The sequence below is a fragment of the Schistocerca serialis genome, chromosome 2 (assembly GCF_023864345.2).
Source record: "Schistocerca serialis cubense isolate TAMUIC-IGC-003099 chromosome 2, iqSchSeri2.2, whole genome shotgun sequence".
Classification (NCBI taxonomy): domain Eukaryota; kingdom Metazoa; phylum Arthropoda; class Insecta; order Orthoptera; family Acrididae; genus Schistocerca; species Schistocerca serialis.
In genome coordinates, this window is record NC_064639.1 from 892,314,822 (window position 1) to 892,334,274 (window position 19,453).

General features: G+C 41.5%; 1 protein-coding gene across 1 annotated transcript in view; it reads right to left on the reverse strand.

Moving 5' to 3' along the window:
* The window catches only part of LOC126458231 (BMP-binding endothelial regulator protein), a 711,827-nt gene that overhangs the window by 65,164 nt on the left and 627,210 nt on the right, over positions 1-19,453 (reverse strand). Inside the window, exon 6 of the mRNA XM_050095129.1 lies at positions 7,360-7,721. Coding sequence (XP_049951086.1) covers positions 7,360-7,721 — 362 coding nt within the window. The remainder of the gene's footprint in view (positions 1-7,359; positions 7,722-19,453) is intronic.

The window sequence follows — 19,453 nt, forward strand, 5'->3', positions numbered from 1 at the left end:
GTGCCGTAGCGAGCATAGGGCCCCGAGCTGTAGTAGTGCTGTTTCATCTTTAGTTTTCTGCACTGCTGCCTTCTCTTCTACTATCCTTTATATCTATCCAAACAGCTCTTTAACTATTGCTCTATCTAGGATTAAGAATATGTAATGAAAACCGGATATGACAAATCTTTTACCGAATGTGACAATTTTCAGTAGGCACTCCCGTAATGACAACTACCGCCGTAACTTTATTAACAGATAAAGTCGTAATCATCAGTATGTACAAAATTTTGAGCAATCGGAACCACATTTTTGTAACAATAGATGTTTTTCACCACAATAGCATGAAAGTCAACCGCTTAGCATACCTAACCAACAATGGAATGCACAAGGTCAACCAGGCTTTAATGTTTCGCCGCGTGCACGTATAGTCCCTGATACAACAAATAGTAACGTACGTCAGCAAGGAAATAACTACGTATAGAAAACACAGTATTTGAATTCCTATCGCAATGCGCCGTATAGAAATTACTATCATGACAGACGTAAAAAAAAAAATGATGAGCACAATTTTCAGCGTACATTTAATAACAGTCGATCTTATCAGCAGCAACAACATCAGCAACAACAAATAATCATGAATGAAACAGACATTAGGTGTCATCCATAGCGTAATGCGTCAGGAAGAGTTAACAGAACAGTTCAAATAGTCGAAATATCACAGCATCCTCCCGTAAATAATAACACGTACGATAGAATTTAACCAGATACAGCACAGATTGCATATTACAGTAACGCAAACATTACTTTTGACACGCAGAATTTTGCTCACGAGAATGTTATTTGAAACATGCTCTGTTGAATGCACCACTTTTGTCGCACCCAGATCTTACTAGAAATTTTTCCATTGCCACCGACAGTTCCAACACCGCCTTAGGCGTACATATTTTCCAGGAAATTGAAGAAGATGGTTCAATAGTAATCAAAAACATCGCATTTGCAAGCCGCATTCTGTCACCTGCCGAGCGAAATTACTCCGTTACAGAACTTGAAACATTATGTGTTGTATGGGCTTTTACGAGATTTCGGCACTTTCTTTATGGCAGACATACCACCGTTTACACAGACCATAGAGCTATACAATTTTTGCTTTCAGCTAAATTTACTCACGACAGATTAAGTAGATGGAAACTATATTTACAGGAATTTAATTTTACAATAGTTCACATTCCCGGCACGCAAAATGTTATAGCAGACGCATTATCGCGTTCTCTCGGCAACAATCAGCAAGACGTAGCAACCAACTTCTGTAAAACAAATTTCAGTGTCATGTACATTCAGCAAGTTGCATTTGAAAATTTTATTTCATCGTCATTACAGGACATAGCACAAGAACAAAACAAAGACAATGTGTGGAAAGAAATTAAACAGCTTTGGCAAGATAAGAATAATGTTACGATTAGAAACCACTACACTGTACGCAATGACATTCTGTTTCGCCGCTCTCATCCTGACAGCAACATTTGGTTATTATGCATTCCTGACGAACTGGTTAACAAACTAATTTGGTACACTCATTTAAGTTACGCACATTACGGAGCAAGAAAATGTTTTCTTATACTGAGACAGAACTGTTATTTTACCAACATGGAGAAACGTATACGACGAGTTTTAGCGTCTTGTAAAATTTGCCAGAAAGCTAAATCAGACACCATTTCACATATTCCTCCATTATATCCCATTATACCTGTTAAATTAAGACACATGGCCGCAGTAGATATTTTTGGTCCGATTCCGAGAACTAACAGAGGTTTTTGCTACATTTTTGTCGCTGTTGAGCTCACTTCAAAATTTGTTACTTTCACTCCATTACGCAAAGCTACTGCTAAAACTGTTTCAAATGCATTTGTAAAACATTTTCTATTTCATGTAGGGCATGTAATGAAAGTAATTTCTGACAATGGATCTCAATTTCGTAGTAGCGTATGGACACGCATGTTACGAGCCAGAAACATTTCTCCGATCTATATATCCAAGTACCACGCTTCTTCGAACCCTTGTGAAAGATTAATGAAGGAAATTGGTAAACTGTGTAGAATATACTGCCACAAAAGACATATTGATTGGGATACACACATACTCTCATTCCAAGATGTAATTAATTCCATTCCAAATGAATCCACTATGCTATCTCCGACTGTTATACTGAAAAACGTTGAACCACCGAACAAAATTAAAGAATTAATAGAATTTCCCAAAAGTCGTCGCCTACGACACCACGAAATAATTGACATTGCGCTGAACAACATCAAACGTGCCGCAGAGCGCCGGAGAAGACAGCAAAAACAGGTTTGTACACGCCACGTCTTTCACGTTGGACAGAAGATACTAGTACGTACACACTATTTATCCAGCAAATTAAAAGGTAAGTGCAGTAAATTTGAACTTCTATACGCAGGTCCATATCGGATTCGCAGCATCCCTCACCCCAATGTTGTACACGTCGAAACTCTGAGAACCAGAAAATCGAAAGGCAATCACCATATCTCAAACATTAAACCGTTTATTGAGTGAAACCACTGTATGATTCAACACACTATGATGCCATTTACTAATGCAATTATTTCACGTGACTAATTACTGATGATTATCGTATTTTTTCTTGGCAAGTGCCCGGCAAGGTAAGGTTAGCAGGTCGCTTTTCTTGTCGTTACACATCAGACCGTGCACATTTTCCACTTTTTTTTGTGTGTATGATTGTACTCCAGTTTTGTTTGTATGCACTATGAAATAGTTAAGATATAACACACACCAGTCGACTTTGACATTTTTTTTGCCTTATGACATCTCAACATCGTGACTGTTTCACATTTTTTTTGCTGCTGCATTGTATTATTCTGTGTACATTTTTGCATCTGAACACTGTCAACGTCTTTAACATATTACGTTTTCTGTCATGTTATGCTGTATGGTTAATTATGTCACCATAAACCAGTCATTATCTAGTGGGTATATGACTTAAATGCAGGACATTAATCTCTGTCATCAATTTCAGAAAGAAATGATGCATGTAAGAAATAAATTCAACAGAAATGGGAATTTCACCTACGGGATAAACGAAAGGAGATGCAATAACTTTATGAGGAAGAGTAAATGGATCAGGATTAACAAACATTAACACGAATATACTATACTCATCACAGAATAGCAGTCTTAACTAATTTTTTCTTTCAGAATACAAGGTGATTGATGCAGGCTGTCAGAGAGAACTACACATCTTAGTTTTAGTGATGAAATATGCTAGTGATAAGGAATAGTTGTGTAATGAGTAATGAAGTGATTTTTTGCAGATGATAATGAATGCTGATGAATAATGATGAAGAATATGATAATATGAATAATGAAGTTTTTCTTTACAGGTGATGATAATAATGAAGTTATGATAATATGGATAATGAAGTGATGGATAATGAAGTTTTTTCTTTACAGACGAGGATAATGTTGAAGTTATGTATTTATGTTATGTAGTTATTTAAGTATTTGTTGCAGTTTGCTTTGACAGCAGGTGTTATATTGCATCGTAGGATGACGGAAAGTTTTGGAAAGGACAGCTATGGAACACATTTTATACACATTTCACTACTTGTTAATTCGAAGTTCACTACTTTTCAGCATAGTGTGCGTTTCTTCTTTCAGGTCAATAATCCGTTTTTGTATTTTTTCCAGGAGAAGTTTTTCATGACACTTACTAAACCTGTTACTTATTATACCTGTTCTAGTACTTGCATTTTTATATTTTTTTACCCATTTGTGTCTATCGTTTATAAATGTGATCACATGTACTGCCCTGTTACATAATCTTGCTACAGCTGACTCATGACGAATGACGTTACCTATCCTCATTTGCTGCAATAGGTCAAAAGCAAATAGTGTTATGTTTCAGCAATTAATTATCGATCCCAACGCAATGCATTGCTGACAAAAAAAAAAAAAAAATAAAATGTGTTAACAGTCCCAAATAGTGATACCAGTTTGAGAAAATTCTGAATAATACTGATCAACTCTGAATAGCATGGCACTTGATTAATGACCTCTTAATGAGACTATATTCAAAATGATGCTTTGTCACTAGCTAATAACTGCCACTGTTTATTGTAATGATACCACTTATAATGCCTGTGATTATTAATGATTTGACTGTAATTAACTGATTTTTAATAATGACTTCGTAATAATCTGAATAATACTGAATGATGATTCTATTCAATACTTGCTGGCCACTGAGTGCCAATAATTAATGTCACTCCACGAATTGTTATTAATTATGCCATTGATTAGCTCTTGTTTCCAATGTTGATACTTTGTAATTTGAAATGAATGTGACTGTTTAATAATGCTTTGTAATTAGGAGAAGGCTAATAATTCTTACTATATTGGAATTTCAAATGATTAATTAACGATGCCATACTTTGTTATTGGAAATGAATGTGACTGTTTCATAATGCTTTGTAATTAGGAAAAGACTAATGATTCTTAATAGATTGGAATGACACATAATTAATTAACTATGGTACTGTTTAATAATGCTTTGTAATTAATTAAGGCTAATAATTCTTACTATATTGAAATGACAAATGATCAATTAATTAACTGTAATTAGACAAATGATTAATTAACGACAAATGATTAATTAACTGTAATTAGACAAATGATTAATTAACTGTAATTAGACAAATGATTAATTAACGACAAATGATTAATTAACTGTAATTAGGAAAAGGCTAATGATTATTGGAATGACAAATGATTAATTAACTGTAATTAGGAGAAGGTTAATGATTCTTAATTATACTCTGTAACTGAAAAGAATGCGATTATTTCATAATGCTTTGTAACCAGGAAAAGAAGGCTACTGATTCTATGTACAACAATTAATGAACATTTTTCTGTAATACTACATACTTGGTACAGAAATGTTCAATAACTGGGCTATGAATGCCACAAACTACTAATTAAGTCGGTAATTGTCAATATTATGTGACTTGATGTCCTTCACCTCATAAGCTGACTACCCTGAATTACTGCAATGTCCATTTGTCCTGTTTGTCCTAGTGATCATGGAGCACTATCTTTGGTTTTGCACTAATTCTACGTTGGTGTGCCTTGTAAGAGTGTGGTGTTGACACGACATGCTGTCCACCACCATGAGCGATGAAGACATTATTATGGTCCCACTGTTTGGTGTACCTAATGTACTGCCAAAATGAAAACATGGAACATTACTACGACAGTTCAGTGTCTTGGCTACACTGATAAATTCTGATGGGAAAAGAGCTTCAAGTTGTGTCACTTGGTGTTGTACTTCTGTGGAAAGATATGGACTTTCAGAGCAGCTGTGTGCAATCTAAAGTGCTACAACCATGATGCAATCCTTCCCTTCCCTATCCTGATTCTTGTCACATAAAGAAAAAATTTTTTGGTAACATCATTTATGTTCATAGGTTATACATTTTTCGATTCGCTAAACTCCAGTGTGAGTACACTTACGTCACTGGTCGACATGATGTTTGCCATTATGTTTATTTGTTGTGAAAATACTAAAGACATTTTTCAGTGCATGTGCACTTTGGACATGATTTTTTTTTTTTTGCCATTATGTTTATTTGTTGTGAAAATGCTAAAGACATTTTTCAGTGCATGTACACTTGTCAACATAATATTTTTTGCCAGTCTGTTTATTTGTTCTGAATATGCTAAAGAATTTTTTCAGTGCCTGTGCACTTTATCTGTCAAAAAATTTGTATATACATTTTTCTGATTTGCTACTATCTTTAGTATTCACATTTTGTCTTTGTCTGTTATATTTTGTACTTAGTGCGTGTGCACAACATTTAAATATTCTGTAAGTTGTAGGATTTTGTTAATTAATGAAAAATTTTGCCGCGCTTGGCAAGTCCAAATGACTCACCATCGCTGCCAAATTTTTGCCCCCCCAGTGGAGGGTTATGAAACACGTATGTAACATAGCAGCGATGGCGAGGCATTGTAGCATCTGTGACCAGAGAGTTTGCGCTTGACCGCGCGAGTGTTGCGAGCGGTTCTCAGTCGGTCAGTGAGTCGTTGCGAGTCGGTCAGTCTGTCGTTGCGAGTTTGTAGCTCTGTCTAGTTGAGAGCAGTACTCTGTCAGTCGTCGTCGCGTGCTGTACGCTAATAGTCGTCATGCAGAGCGGTCGGTCAGTAGTAGCAGCCCAGTGCGGATGTGTGATGTAGGCGGTCGGCAACACTGGTCAAGATGGTAAATAAGGTATACTGTTAATTAATATAATCATTAGATAATGAAAAATTTTATTTATTGTAATTATTCTCCAACAAGGCCCCCAATAATAATTTTGATTTCAAAAGCATTTTTTTCAAAAAATTTTATTTTTTATTGAACTAAAGATTTCGTTGCACTTCCCATTTCACTCCATTTTTTTTGAAGAAAAATTTCACTAGAATCACAAAAAAAAGAGAATATTATTATTTGCAATGCAGTTCCTCCAAGCGGTGCGCAACAACAAGAGCAGATATGTGACATCCATTTATTCTGAGGTAAGACTTTAATTCTGATTGTTTTACACAGGGCCAAAGACCGATATTTCGGTTTAATTGAATTTTCTTGTCACTGAATGGACTTTAATTTTTTGAAGGATTTATATTTGAGTCAGATTGCGAATTTCACATTTTTGTTGCCATTGTCAGTACATTTGATTGTGGGCAGGTTACGCTTAGCGCAATGTCCATTAGCATTCTTAAATAATATTGCCCATACGTTTTCAAAATTTTTGTGGGGAGGTTACAACGTCCGGGATTTTCTCAGTGAACGCTTTCCAGGTCAATGCATTGGCCGTGATGCGCCACTTGCATGACCCCCACGTTTCCCAGACCTGACACCACTCGATTTTTTTATGCGGATTCATCAAGGATATTGTGTTTGTACCTCCTATGTTGGCTTCTCTACCTGAACTTAGAGCGAGAATTTACGCCGCCACCGAGCAAGTTACACCTGCAATGCTACAGCGAGTTTGGGAAGAAATTGACTTCCGATGGGATGTGTGCAAAAAAAAAACTTGATGTGTTTCTCTACAAAATAGCAGCAAAACCAGCTCTGTATCTTCTTGTAGTAAATTTATATGAATTTTTGAAGTTATAAAGTCCTTTTTGGAAACATACTGTGTATTATATGCCGTTCTTTGGGGCTCTCGGTAAGCCGTTAAAAACGGAATCAAATTTAGCGAGTATGGAAATGGATTGTATTCGCTATTATTATGAGAGACCCTGTGTACCAAATCTGCATTGTTTACCTGGCGCCCCTGAGTGCAGGGTGACTGGTCGGCTTACCTGCCTGTGGCAGACGGCGGTGCCGTTGCGGTGACAGCGACATGTGGTGCAGGGGTCGGGCTCGGCGGCGGGGGTGGGCGCGCTGACGACGGAGCGGTGCGGGGGCGGCGGCGGCGGCAGGATGAGCATGCCGACGAGGCAGCGGCCGGCGGGTGGCAGCAGCAGCGCGCGGCTGCCCAGGCAGCGCGCGCAGCACTCGCCGGCGAGCCGCACGCGGCGCTCGCGCGGGCACTGCAGCACGGGGCAGGCGCGCTTCTCGCACGAAAGCCGGCCGCCGGGGCCGCAGCGGCACTCCACGCACGCGTCCTGCGACGAGCGCACCGTCGAGCCGGGAGACACCTGCCGGCCGTTCAGCTGGCAGCCTGCAACAGGTGGCGGCGTCTGCCCTGCAGGCGAGGTACACTGTGGCACTTACCGAACTACATGAAGTAAAATCGCCATTAGAGATGGGCAAACTGAAACTCGTAACTGTTTCGAAACAAATGTAATAGTACAATGTAATGTTTCGATACGCTGTTTCGAAACAGTGAAACAGTTTGTGTTTTGTAATCTAATAAAACTAAACATTTTATCATCTTGAATGTCTACTGTATAAGTATGTCCATATAAACACAAATGAGGTGCGAGAGCGATAATTATAGTATGAAACTATCACTTAGGCGTCTTGGCAGTTTCGTATTTCCTGCAGCAAATGCGCTGCTTTCGTTTCGTGTGACTTTCATACTTTTCAATTGGTTGAGGACAGCCATAGCTGAAGACAGAAGAACCACCACGAACGGAACTGGAGGTGGGAGCAAACTGCAGAAACAACGGATATGCTACTGGGATGCCCACATTCCGTTAGTATGGGTAATATACCCATCCTGCTAATTTCCATGCACACAATGGGAATCATTGTGGATAATAGGCATAGTGACTATAGATCCACAAATAACGCCAAATAATTCGAATAAATAAGAAAATATAACAGAAAAAAATTGTCTTTCAAGGTGTTTCGAACCGTTACTATAAATTCACCATGCTTTCCAGCCCTTCCCGTTCACCATTACACTATCAGTGATATGTCAAACAGATTGCTTGCAATTATACCTACATCAAATTTATGTATATGTCTAATAACTGTCACTCTACGCCTTTTTTTATTCAAAATGTTGTAGGCTTACTTGCGTTTCTTAATATGATTACTGTACATGAACAGAGAAGCGTATGTTATAAAAAAGTGTAATTTAAATGAATGATTTTCACATATTTATTATTTTGAATGTGAATAGTATGCGTTGTTTTATTGTTTGGTTAGTGTTTATAAAGCAGATGTTACGCCATTTCGAAATAGGACAGTCAGCTAGAAACGAAGCTTTATTTTCGGATATCTTAAGCTTCATGCTATTGCTTGTCAAAAAGATTTCGACACTCTTGAAAGTGTTTCATGAAGTGGTACGTTATGTTTCAGTACCTGTGCCGAGCACGAATCTCGTCCGACACAGAGCGGAATGAAACATCACTGTTTCGATACAATTAGTCCGTTCCAAGCACAGGTGGACTGAAACAGCCTTATTTTGAAACAACGATACAGTTTCTGTGTCTGTCTCGAGATCGAATCTGGTCCGGTTATCCGAGACAGGGACGGAATGAAACACCACTGTTTCGAAACAGTGAACCACAGCCGTTCCGAAACAATGAAACACTGTATCGAAACATAGAAACAGTGGCCAAGTCTAATCGTCATAGCTTCTGAGCGGTTTGCATCAGGACGTTCAAACTGCACGGCTGGCCGCGGGGCATGATGGGAATTAATATCCGCATGCACATGCGCCTTGTACTTTGGATGGGTTCGTCAGTATGCAAAATTGGCGCATTTGGGGGACTGAGAATCCGCATTTCGCAATCGAGAAGTCCCATCATACTCAACGGTTGACTGTGCTGTGTCCAGTCACGGAATAGTCGGTGCGATATTTCTTGATGGCTCAGTGACTACCGAACGGTACGTGAAGGTTTTGGAAGATGATTTCATCCCTATTATCCAAAGTTCCCCGATTTCGAAAAGATGTGGTTCGCACAAGACGGAGCTCGACACCATCGAAGCAGGAGAGCGTTTGATGTCCTGGAGGAGCACTTTGGGGTCCGCATTCTGGCTCTGGGGTACCCAGAGGCCACTGGCATGGGCCTCAATTTGCCGACATATTCTCCGGATCTGAACACATGCTACTCCTTATTGTGGAGCTATATTAAAGACAAGGTGTACAGCAGTAACCCCAGAACCGTTGCTGAGCTGAAAACAGCCATCCAGGAGGTCATGGACGGCCTCGATGTTCCGGCACTTCAACGGGTCATGCAGAATTTCGCTGCTCGCCTGCGCCACATCATCGTTAATGATGGCAGGCACATCGAACATTTCATAACCTAAATCCGAATATCTGTAGTCACGTTTACATGTTGAACAGAGTGTGTGCACACCTTAGTTTGTTACTAATTTATGTGAGACCTGAGTTTTCTCTTGGCGTATTCAGCCAGGTAATATTTACAGCGACCTCAGATGTTTCGGCGGGAGTACACCCCGCCATTTTCGAGGCACAGACTGCAATGGACAGGCGATGTACAAGCAAATTTAAAACCTCGGTTCTTAGAGTAATTCAGGAAAGATAACACACGCACGCCGAACACTAGTGCCACCAAAGATGACCAAAGTCAGAGGTATCGATAGTGCAACACTACGAACTAGCAAGTGAGGTAACATTGACTCTGAGGTAACATTGACTCTGTCCCTCTGTTTTTTGGCAAGGGAGAGAGAGCAGGATTTCAAGCAGAGTTTAAACAAAAATCTCCCTCTGTGTTTACAAAGTTGCTCGCTAATTTAATCGCAACAGCTTCCTTAATAACACTATCCCATTAGCTGGACGTGCATGCCAATATTTCGGTATTGTTATATAACATGGAGTGACCAGTATCCAAAGTTCGACAATACAGGAGATCTACTTGGCTGCTGTAATCATGTGTGTCGCTGTAAATATTACCTGGCTGAGTTCCCGTAAGTTGTTTGAAAACTAATTTATGTGTTTTCATGTAGTTCAATAATTGTAACCTTGCACGAGCCTGTGCTAATACACGGTGATTCTGCGATGATGCTGCAAACTATCAAGGATGATGATATTTGGTTTGTGGGGCGCTCTGCTACATGATTGGCTTCCAAAATTCCACAAAACTAAGTATGGGATATTCGAGAGTGTTTCTTAGTTCAAGTTTTTAGACGAAACCGTTCATGAATGAGGTTTCAGGCTTACAGAAGACATCTATAACAAAAAACGCATTTCAGAATACACCAAACGGAGACACTACAACAGTGTCAGCAAACGAGAGCGTCTTTACGGGACTGAAAGACATGCTAAACAGAAACAGGGACACTAAAGATATTCAAAAGAGAGAATCAGGAAAATTTTAGGTCCAAATTATAATGAAGAAGGTAAATTCAGATGAAGAACAAATAAGAAAACTGAAAAAATATACCTACATTTACTCGAATATGAAAAAATGCATATTAAATTTTTATGGTCGTGGTAAAAAAATGGAACCAACGAGAACAGACAGGTTATGGACTACGAAATCTATAGTAAATCTAAATTTGAAACAATAAAATGGATCGATGCAGTTAAAGAAGACCTGAAGGAACCAGGAATAACACAATTTGATAAGCCAGACAGAATAAAATTTAGGCATAAAATTCACCACTGAACACCTGGTGTGGCAAAAGAAAAGCGACAAAGACCGGCACAGCTTAGTGTGACGAGCGAAGAAGAGCCCATTCTAAGAGAATGAAAGTAATATAGGCACAAAGGGAAGGTGAACAAAACACTGACTATGCTCCTTGTTTTACAGTCGGTGGTCGAGTAGGGCCCAAATGTGAATGATTGTTACAGCCCCGAAGCGCTATAACAAATACGTGTGAAAAAGCGGCGCGCAGAATCGCGGTTTGATGTGGGGGGACGGGGCCATTGTCTTGGTGCTCGGTTTCTATTTGAACTAGGAACATGGGACAGAAAGTGTTTGGTTTAGCCCGAACCACCGGCCATTTGTATAACCTTTCGGATATCTGTGATAGCTGTGTCACAGCATATCGGACGTGTCAAATGATTACATAAATGGGTCTAGTTTACTTATCAATCTATTTGTTAAACATTTGTTGTGGTAAAAGTTGACGGCTCGAACTTTAATTTCTGTAAATATGCACTTTTGTATTTTCTTGGTACAATTACGTATTCTATGTAAACCTGTGTTCGTGATGGCTAAATAGAGTACAAACTCTGGAGGCCAAATGAAACAATACGAAACAAAACAAATACTAAACAAGGTTTGAACGGCGAAACAGAGCCGGTGCCCTGGCAAACTGTGCCCATCGATTGACTCGTTTTGCAAAAGATTGTAGTTGGGCAGTAATTAATGTTCAACTAATGCACCATTTGTATGTAGACCATTCGGATTTGTGCAAATACATGCAAAACACGCGTTTTACTGGCAGGTTTTTGAAGCGCGCTCCTTCCTTACTTTAAACTTGTACGAATCGGTTCAACTTTGGCACGAATGTAGATAAATGGATAAAGTCAAAACGAAACATTTGTATATAATAATCTTTATCCGTTGTCGAGATACAATGGCTGAAGTTCGAGCTAAATATACCATGTAAAATTCGTTCTTACGTGAACAGAATGCGTGGAAATGGTTCCTAGTGAATCAGATAAAAATGCGTTATTACGATAAAATTGAAAACTCGCTTTTAAAAATCTAACTTCATTAGGATGTTACATATAAGAAAAACGTTTTTGAGAGTCTTTTTACGCGCGCCATTTTATGTATTTAACCAATGCAAATCCGTTCAAATTTTGTAATAAGGTAGGCAAGAACATATAATTAATGGTCATCCTGTTTTGTGAAAGCCGTATCCGTTATCACGATATAAGCAATTTGGTTAGAAAGATATTAGAAAAACCTCTACCGAAACAGTCGTCGCACGAGTCAGCAAAAATCTACACCGGTTGCCAAGCTATGTCGGCCTAATGTCAAAATTACGGTACAGTAAAAGTTGGGAACCAGAATGAAAAATGCTCCTATCTTGGCACAAAAAAGGCGTATATGTCCTGGGGAGAGTTTGAGATATAAAAGAAGAGAACTAGCTTTTCGACTTACCTGGCAGCTTCAAAGACATGTAAATGAAAACATCTTGACATATTCGCGCCTTTCTACGAGTTAACCCTACTTCCCCAATATAGTGAGCTCTCTTAGTTGCAAGGTGTTGGCACATTTGCATCTTACAATTAATAAGCTGACGCCTTGATACTGTGCCCAAAATCCAGAAGATTTCCCAGCCACACTAAGCAATGTTTAATATGATATGGCCGAAGAGCATATACAGAGTGTCTCAAACCGTTTGGATCAAATTGAAACAGGTGATAATGGTTCTACAAGACATTCTTTTGAGACAGGGAGCAAATGGTCGGAAGTGTATATTTACTGTGTTATGGACATACACAGCATACACCGCATTACAACAACTTGGCACATAGTAACTGTTCAAAGCGACGACCGATAGTCTCAAAGTATGCATGGCAACGGTGCATGAACTTCTGCTGTCCTCTCTCAAAGATCCCTGGAGCCTTTTGTACTAGGGGACAGGCAGCCTCGACTCTATCAAGCAGGTCTTCATCTGTTTCTACGAGGGTTTCATACAACAAAGTCCCGACGCTTGAAAAAGTCCAGAGCAGTGAGGCCCGGCAATTGCGCTGGCCATGGGACAGGACCTACCCTTCCAATCCAGTGGGAAGGGTACGTGTTGTTCAGGTGCACGCGGGCATTAATATCGGCGTGGGCTGGTGCACCGTCGTGTAGAAATGACATCCTTTCGCCAACAACAAGGGGTACTTTCTCCAAGAACTGTGGCAGCGCATCTCAACAGGAACAATGAGACTGGCCGTCGTCGCTTTGAACAGTAACTGCGAGTTACGTTGTTACGCGGTGTGCTCTGTGTATGTCCATAACACAATAAATATATATTTCTCCGATTGGTTCCGTATCTCAATATAATCGGTTATGGATCCACTGTCACCTGCTTCAGTTTCACCCAAAAGGTTTGAGACACGATATGTAAAACGTAAAAAAGTTTTTCTGGGGGATAAGATTTCTGGGGGTGATTTCGTTCCTAGAGGGCACTCAAAACCCTTTTGTATTTCTACGTGTGGGTGTGTCGGGGTGGGGGGGTGGGGGAAGGTTAATTTTTTCCCAAGGGGACTACTTCACCCTAAAGGGGTCCATTTCGCCCCAAAGCCACCACGGTGAGGGGTGTAAGAACAATAGATACAAATTTATATGCTTCTGGAGAGTGGGATGCATCTACAACTAGAAGTATTGGAGAGCGGGGGTGCATCTATAATAGCAAGTATCCCAGAGTGGGATGCATGCATCCTAAACTTTAATGACACGTTGCGGCATATTGCACAATATGATCAATGCTATGCCAGACAAGTCAAAAAGTTAGTTCCTTCTTTTACATCCTTAACTCTGCCCAGAACATATTCGCTTTTTTTGTGCTACAGTAAGAGCAGTTTTCATTCTGGTAACAATAAATTTAAAACACTTTGCAAAAAACAGGAACGTTCTTAGAAACAAACACAGCACTTCCACTAGAATGTTGAAGGACCAGCACTGGAGTCAAAAATTATTGTTGAATGGGTTTGGAGGGTGTAGGTATAAGCATAGTGGTGATGATGATGATGATGATGATGATGTTTGGTTTGTGGGGCGCTCAACTGCACCGTCATCAGCGGCCATACAAAGTCCCAATTTTTACACACTCCATTTTTTACACAGTCCAATATAACCACTGTCCCTAATGATGATGATGAAAAGGTAAGGACATCACAAACACCCAGTCCCAGGGCAGAGAAAATCCCCAACTCGGCCGGGAATCGAACCCGGGACCCTGTGATCAAGAGGCAACAACACTAGCCACTGACCACGGGCTACGGACTATAAGCATAGTGGCCCGTAGGGTAGTATCTATGGGAATGAAGATAGGTGTTGTGGTGGATGGTGGGCACAGAAACGGAGGAAGAGTTTGGTGTGTGGGTAGGGCCATAGTATGGAGAACACTTGGGGTAGGGAATACAAGGAGGGAAGAGGGATCCTAACATGGCGTGGAATAAGTGGGAAAGAAGTATAGTTGATAGAAAGGATAAATATCGAGGCAGGTTTCATTGTCTAGGAGAGTGAGTCAGTTGAAGTGTTGTTGGTGTAGGATATCTAGTGTGTGTTAAGATATAGGGTTGGTGGAATGTGTCCGTAGCGGCCCCAAAATAAAATGCCGTATGGTATAAGCGAATGAAAATAAGCGGCAGCATTAAGTCTTTGAACAAGATACTGAACGTGGCCTTTCCACGACAGTTAACTGTCTATTTCAGCACCTATAAATTTGAACTGTTCAATTTCACTAATCGTATGCCATTCTGTGAAATTAAAACGTCAGGTTTTGTTCAGTTGTGTGTTAGAAAGCGTAAAAATTGAGTCTTACTGCGATTTAGCATTAGTTTATTTTCTACAAGCCATGAACTTATCTCATGAACTTCACTATTTGAAACAGGGCCAAGGTTGCACACAACATCCTTTACTACCAAGCTAGTGTCATCTGCAAACAGAAATATTTTAGAATTACGGATAATACTAGAGGGCATATCATTTACATAAATAAGGAACATGAGATCTGTCTTGTCTTGGTTTAGATGTGGTTGTTCCTTCGCGTTTCCCCTTCGCAATCACATCAGCAATAGTCGACTAAGACAGCTCTGGAAGAGTGAAATGTTCCTGATGGACTCGTCAACCAGGTGACTAGTCAACGTTCGAAGTGACCGACCTATTCTGCTGTCACTGCTTCTCTATTGACATCTGGGGGTCTATTTCGTATTACAGAGGGGTGTACGGATACTTTCGAGATCAGGTGGTGTATGACTCGCGCCCCAAACATCACTAAGAGCACTTGGACCAGCTGCAAGAGAGAGTTCACGCGTGGTCACGGAAATTCCGACTAAGAAACATCAGGAACGTTTCAAATGTACTCTCGTTTGGGAGGACCAGAGTTCAAATCCCCACCCGACTATTCAGATTTATGTTGCCCCTGCTGCCTTTAAATCGGTCAAGGAAGGTTGTTTCTTTGAAAGGAACACGGCAGATTTCCTCCAGTCCTGTTCTCCAGACCCAGAGCAGTGCTTCGTCGCCAATGACCCTAGTGTCGACGGGACATTCAACTCTGATCTCCCGTCTTTCTATAGAGTAAACTGGACTTTAGTGCCATCATAAAATTCTTTGTTTTCGTCAATTTATCGTCAACGGAAATTCATTCAAATTTGGTGGTGGCTTAGAAGGAGACTCTTCATTTTCACCTGTTGAGAGACTGGCTGCTGAGTTCTAATGCGGCCATTCGTATCTTGAGGATATCAGCATTGTAGCACTGAGAACTTCAGCCACAGATGAAAACATCGAGAAAATGTATAGCACAATTCTAGAAGAGCAGCGGTTGACAGTGTGTGCAGCGATTCTACACTCAAGTCAGAAGAAAGAGCAGTACGCATTTTACTTGAAGAATAGACTATGAGAACGTATGCCTGCAGATGGGTGCTGTCAATGGAAATGCGATCGTGAATTTCACAGTAATGTGGAAACGGGTGGCCGTATACAGTCTCGAGAGCGAGCAGCGCTTGTGTTGAGGAAGTTGGGTTTTCCGGAAGGACGCTGCGACAGCGGTATGGTAGCGCTGAGAATCACTACCCAGCCTAGCAGCGCAGCGTGCGGTAATTTACTTAGAGGCTGTTCGTGTGCGTTTCTTGCGTTGGTTGTATCAGTTACTAGCGTTACTTAGTTTATGTTTTCAGATCCGAGAGGAAGGCCGTAGGAAATGTAAGAAACGCTGCTTCCGAACGTATTCTATCATTAAATCTATCTTGGTTGCTATTCAATCAGAGTCTAAGAAATATGCAAGGGTTATTCGGATAGTAAGGAACGATCGGTCGCGAAATGGAAACCAAAGTGAAAATCCGATGAAGTTTTTTGCACAGGTGTGTTGGGCAGTGTCTCTAGCATACCCGTCGATAGCATTACGTCGTTCTTTTTAGTTCTGAGCACACAGGGAGTGCATAAAGATACCTAAAACAATAGTGTCTCCCGCCAAGTACGAGGGCCTGGTGAGAAATTTCGTCTGAAGCTACGCAGCCAACATTGCATAACTGTCGCGCGTTTTCTTCATCAAGATAATTCTCAGTCGCGTTCTGTATGGGCAATGAAGATGCTCCTGTATCGTTTTCAATTCGAAATGTTCGATTACCCACAATACAGCCCGTACTTGTCTCCCTCTGAGTTTCATCTCTGCTCACATGAACCGCTGGCTGTGAAGACAACATTTTGGCACAGGCAATGAGCTGTAGGCCAGCGTTAGAGAATTGGCGGAAAGCACTGGCGGCTGCCTTCTATAAAGAGGGTATTGGAAAGTTGGTACAACGCTACGACAAACGTCTAAGTCGTATCGGCGACTGTGGAGATAAGTAGCTGGAAGCTGTAGCTAACTGTTGCAAATAAAACAGTTTTGATTTTCACTGTGGTTTCCATTTCGCGATCTATCGTTCCTTACTTTCCGAATAGCCCTCGTAGCTTAAAGTATTTGCGCAATGTTGTGCAGTACTGAAACTGAACCGAAAGCGGGGTACTGATTCTAGAGTTAAATGCGAAAAAGTTTTAAACGTTAAGAGAATAATCGACATTTCTCAATGCATCCCATCGCGTCTCCCAGTGATAACCAGTTTTATTGTTTTTAAATAAGGGACCCTTTCAAATGCTTTGTAATTGCATCATACACATTTGAAAATCGTATTCAAATACATGCTTCCATTTAGGAGGAGACAGTCAAAATTGGTGATTTAAGACGATCGGGCACAGAGTTCTAATACTGCGTATACGTTAAACATACGGCCGCGCGGGGTAGCCGTGCGGTCTATACCGCCTTGCTACGGTTCGCACGGCTCCTCCCTCGGGCATGGGTGTGTCTGTTGTCCTTAGCTTAAGTTAGTTTAAGTTAGATTAAGTAGTGTGTAAGCTTAGGGACCGATGACCTCAGCGGTTTGGTCCCATAGGAACTTACAACCACCATTAAACATACGAATCCCATTTCAAATTCTGTCAGTCTTATGACTTTTGTTTTTATGCAGTTTGCTTTGTAATGTGATTTAAAAGAATGCAATATTATTCTGTGTTTCATGTAGTGTTAACGCATTTATTGAAAAATGAACACCTACTGCACGTATCTCCGCACTGTGCCGCCTCTGATTAAAAAGCCGCACTGCGAAAGGGGCAATGTATCTTTGCGACGTAGTTGGGTAAGGAGAGATGACTAGTCGTTTGTGGGGTTTAAGATTTATTCTTTTTATTGATTAAATTGGCAAAGGGTAAAACAATAACTGACGGACAATATGCAGGTCTTCTGTACTTACTGTAGAAAGAAAATTCCCGAAAAAGCTTACTCGATTGTAGAAGGGAAAAAGCATATTGCACTAAGACAGTTCATTTGCTCCGAGCACACTTCGGTAGGAAGAAAACGGAAATAGCTGAAGTAAGAGTTGTTGGAAAATGCGCCAAATCTCTCAGTTTCACCGGTTTCCATATCCAAACAAATCTGAGCCTGGAAAACGTACTGAGTCGAGTGAAGGGATTAAGGCAACAGCTGATTTTTACCTCGCCAGTCGCCTAGAATCGCAATACAAGAGCTGAATACAGTGCCTGGAAAAAATGTGGACAAACTACATTCACTTACTGCTGAAAAAGAAAGAAAGACAGATTGGCACCTTACTGCCCCGTTGAGATCGAGGTCATTAGAGAGAGAGTAGTGACTCCATTGGAGAAATCTGGTGACAGGAGTCTGCTGTGTTCATACTGAAGGAAACTACGTGAGACTGGCCTCAGAGCGGTCGTGTCCAGATCTGAACCCCCGTCTTTTCGAATAGATGTCTTCTGTTCCAACTCGTTCTGCGGTTTGTCAAGATGTACAGTGCCGGAGTTATCAGAAGGTCTTCCAATTCTATTCGTAAAATGATCTTCTCGGGAGGGGAGGGAAGGCTCCACGTACGTTGTAATTGATCGTGTGCAACCTCGCCGCCAGTAAGAGAGACTAGCAGGCGGCTGCTACACGCTGCGCGACGACGTGTTCCTCAAATTGTGAGAGTATCATTCCACGTCGGCTGGAACAAGGGAATCTGCCGGGAACGCCACAGGTGTAGCGGGCGCGTCGCATTCCAGAAACACACACACACACACGCACACGTGGGAGGCTGTGCCTCTGAAGCACCAGGGGTTAACGAGTGGCCCCGCGGCGATTTGGTTAGCCCTGCCGAGAAAAATAATGTTATTAGCCGGTCGTCTGTGTGGTCGGCCTGGCAAGTCAAACAACGGCCGCAGAGGCCACCAGCCCCCCCCCCCCCCTCCACCCTGGCCCCCTACCTCATCCCCGCCCCTCCCCCGCGGTCTCGTGTGAGAGCACACCTGGCCGAGCCGCGGGAACAAAGTGATTATTTGGCTTTCGTTTTTCACCGGCGGGCCCTTGTAGCGAGTTACACGTCGAGAGACGAAAGGTAACAGGCCGCAGATAAAAATAGTCGGCGGGGGTTGCTGCGGTGAGTGGGCTGGGACCCTGGCAAGGGAGGAAGGTTGGCCGGCGGGTAATTAATATATATACACATACACGCACACGAACACGGCGTGGACCACCCCGGCTGGGCTCGCAGGCGGCCATTAAGGCCGCTATCTATCATCGGCTGATGTCTTATTAGACGGCAGAGCAAATACAGACGCCGGGCGAGCCAGCTCTGTTATTTGGCCGGCGACGGCCACCCGGCTCCGCCGCAGGTGATGGTGCCCTTCCGCCCTTCGCAGGGCCCGCCACCCCCCACAGCGCAGGGCTCTGCGATGTTCAGCAGACGCGATGGGAGTCTACGAGTGGGGACAGATTCCTGTCTGTAGAGACACGGCAGTTTCCATTAACTGTTTCAGTCCCACCGACATGAAAAGAAATATAATT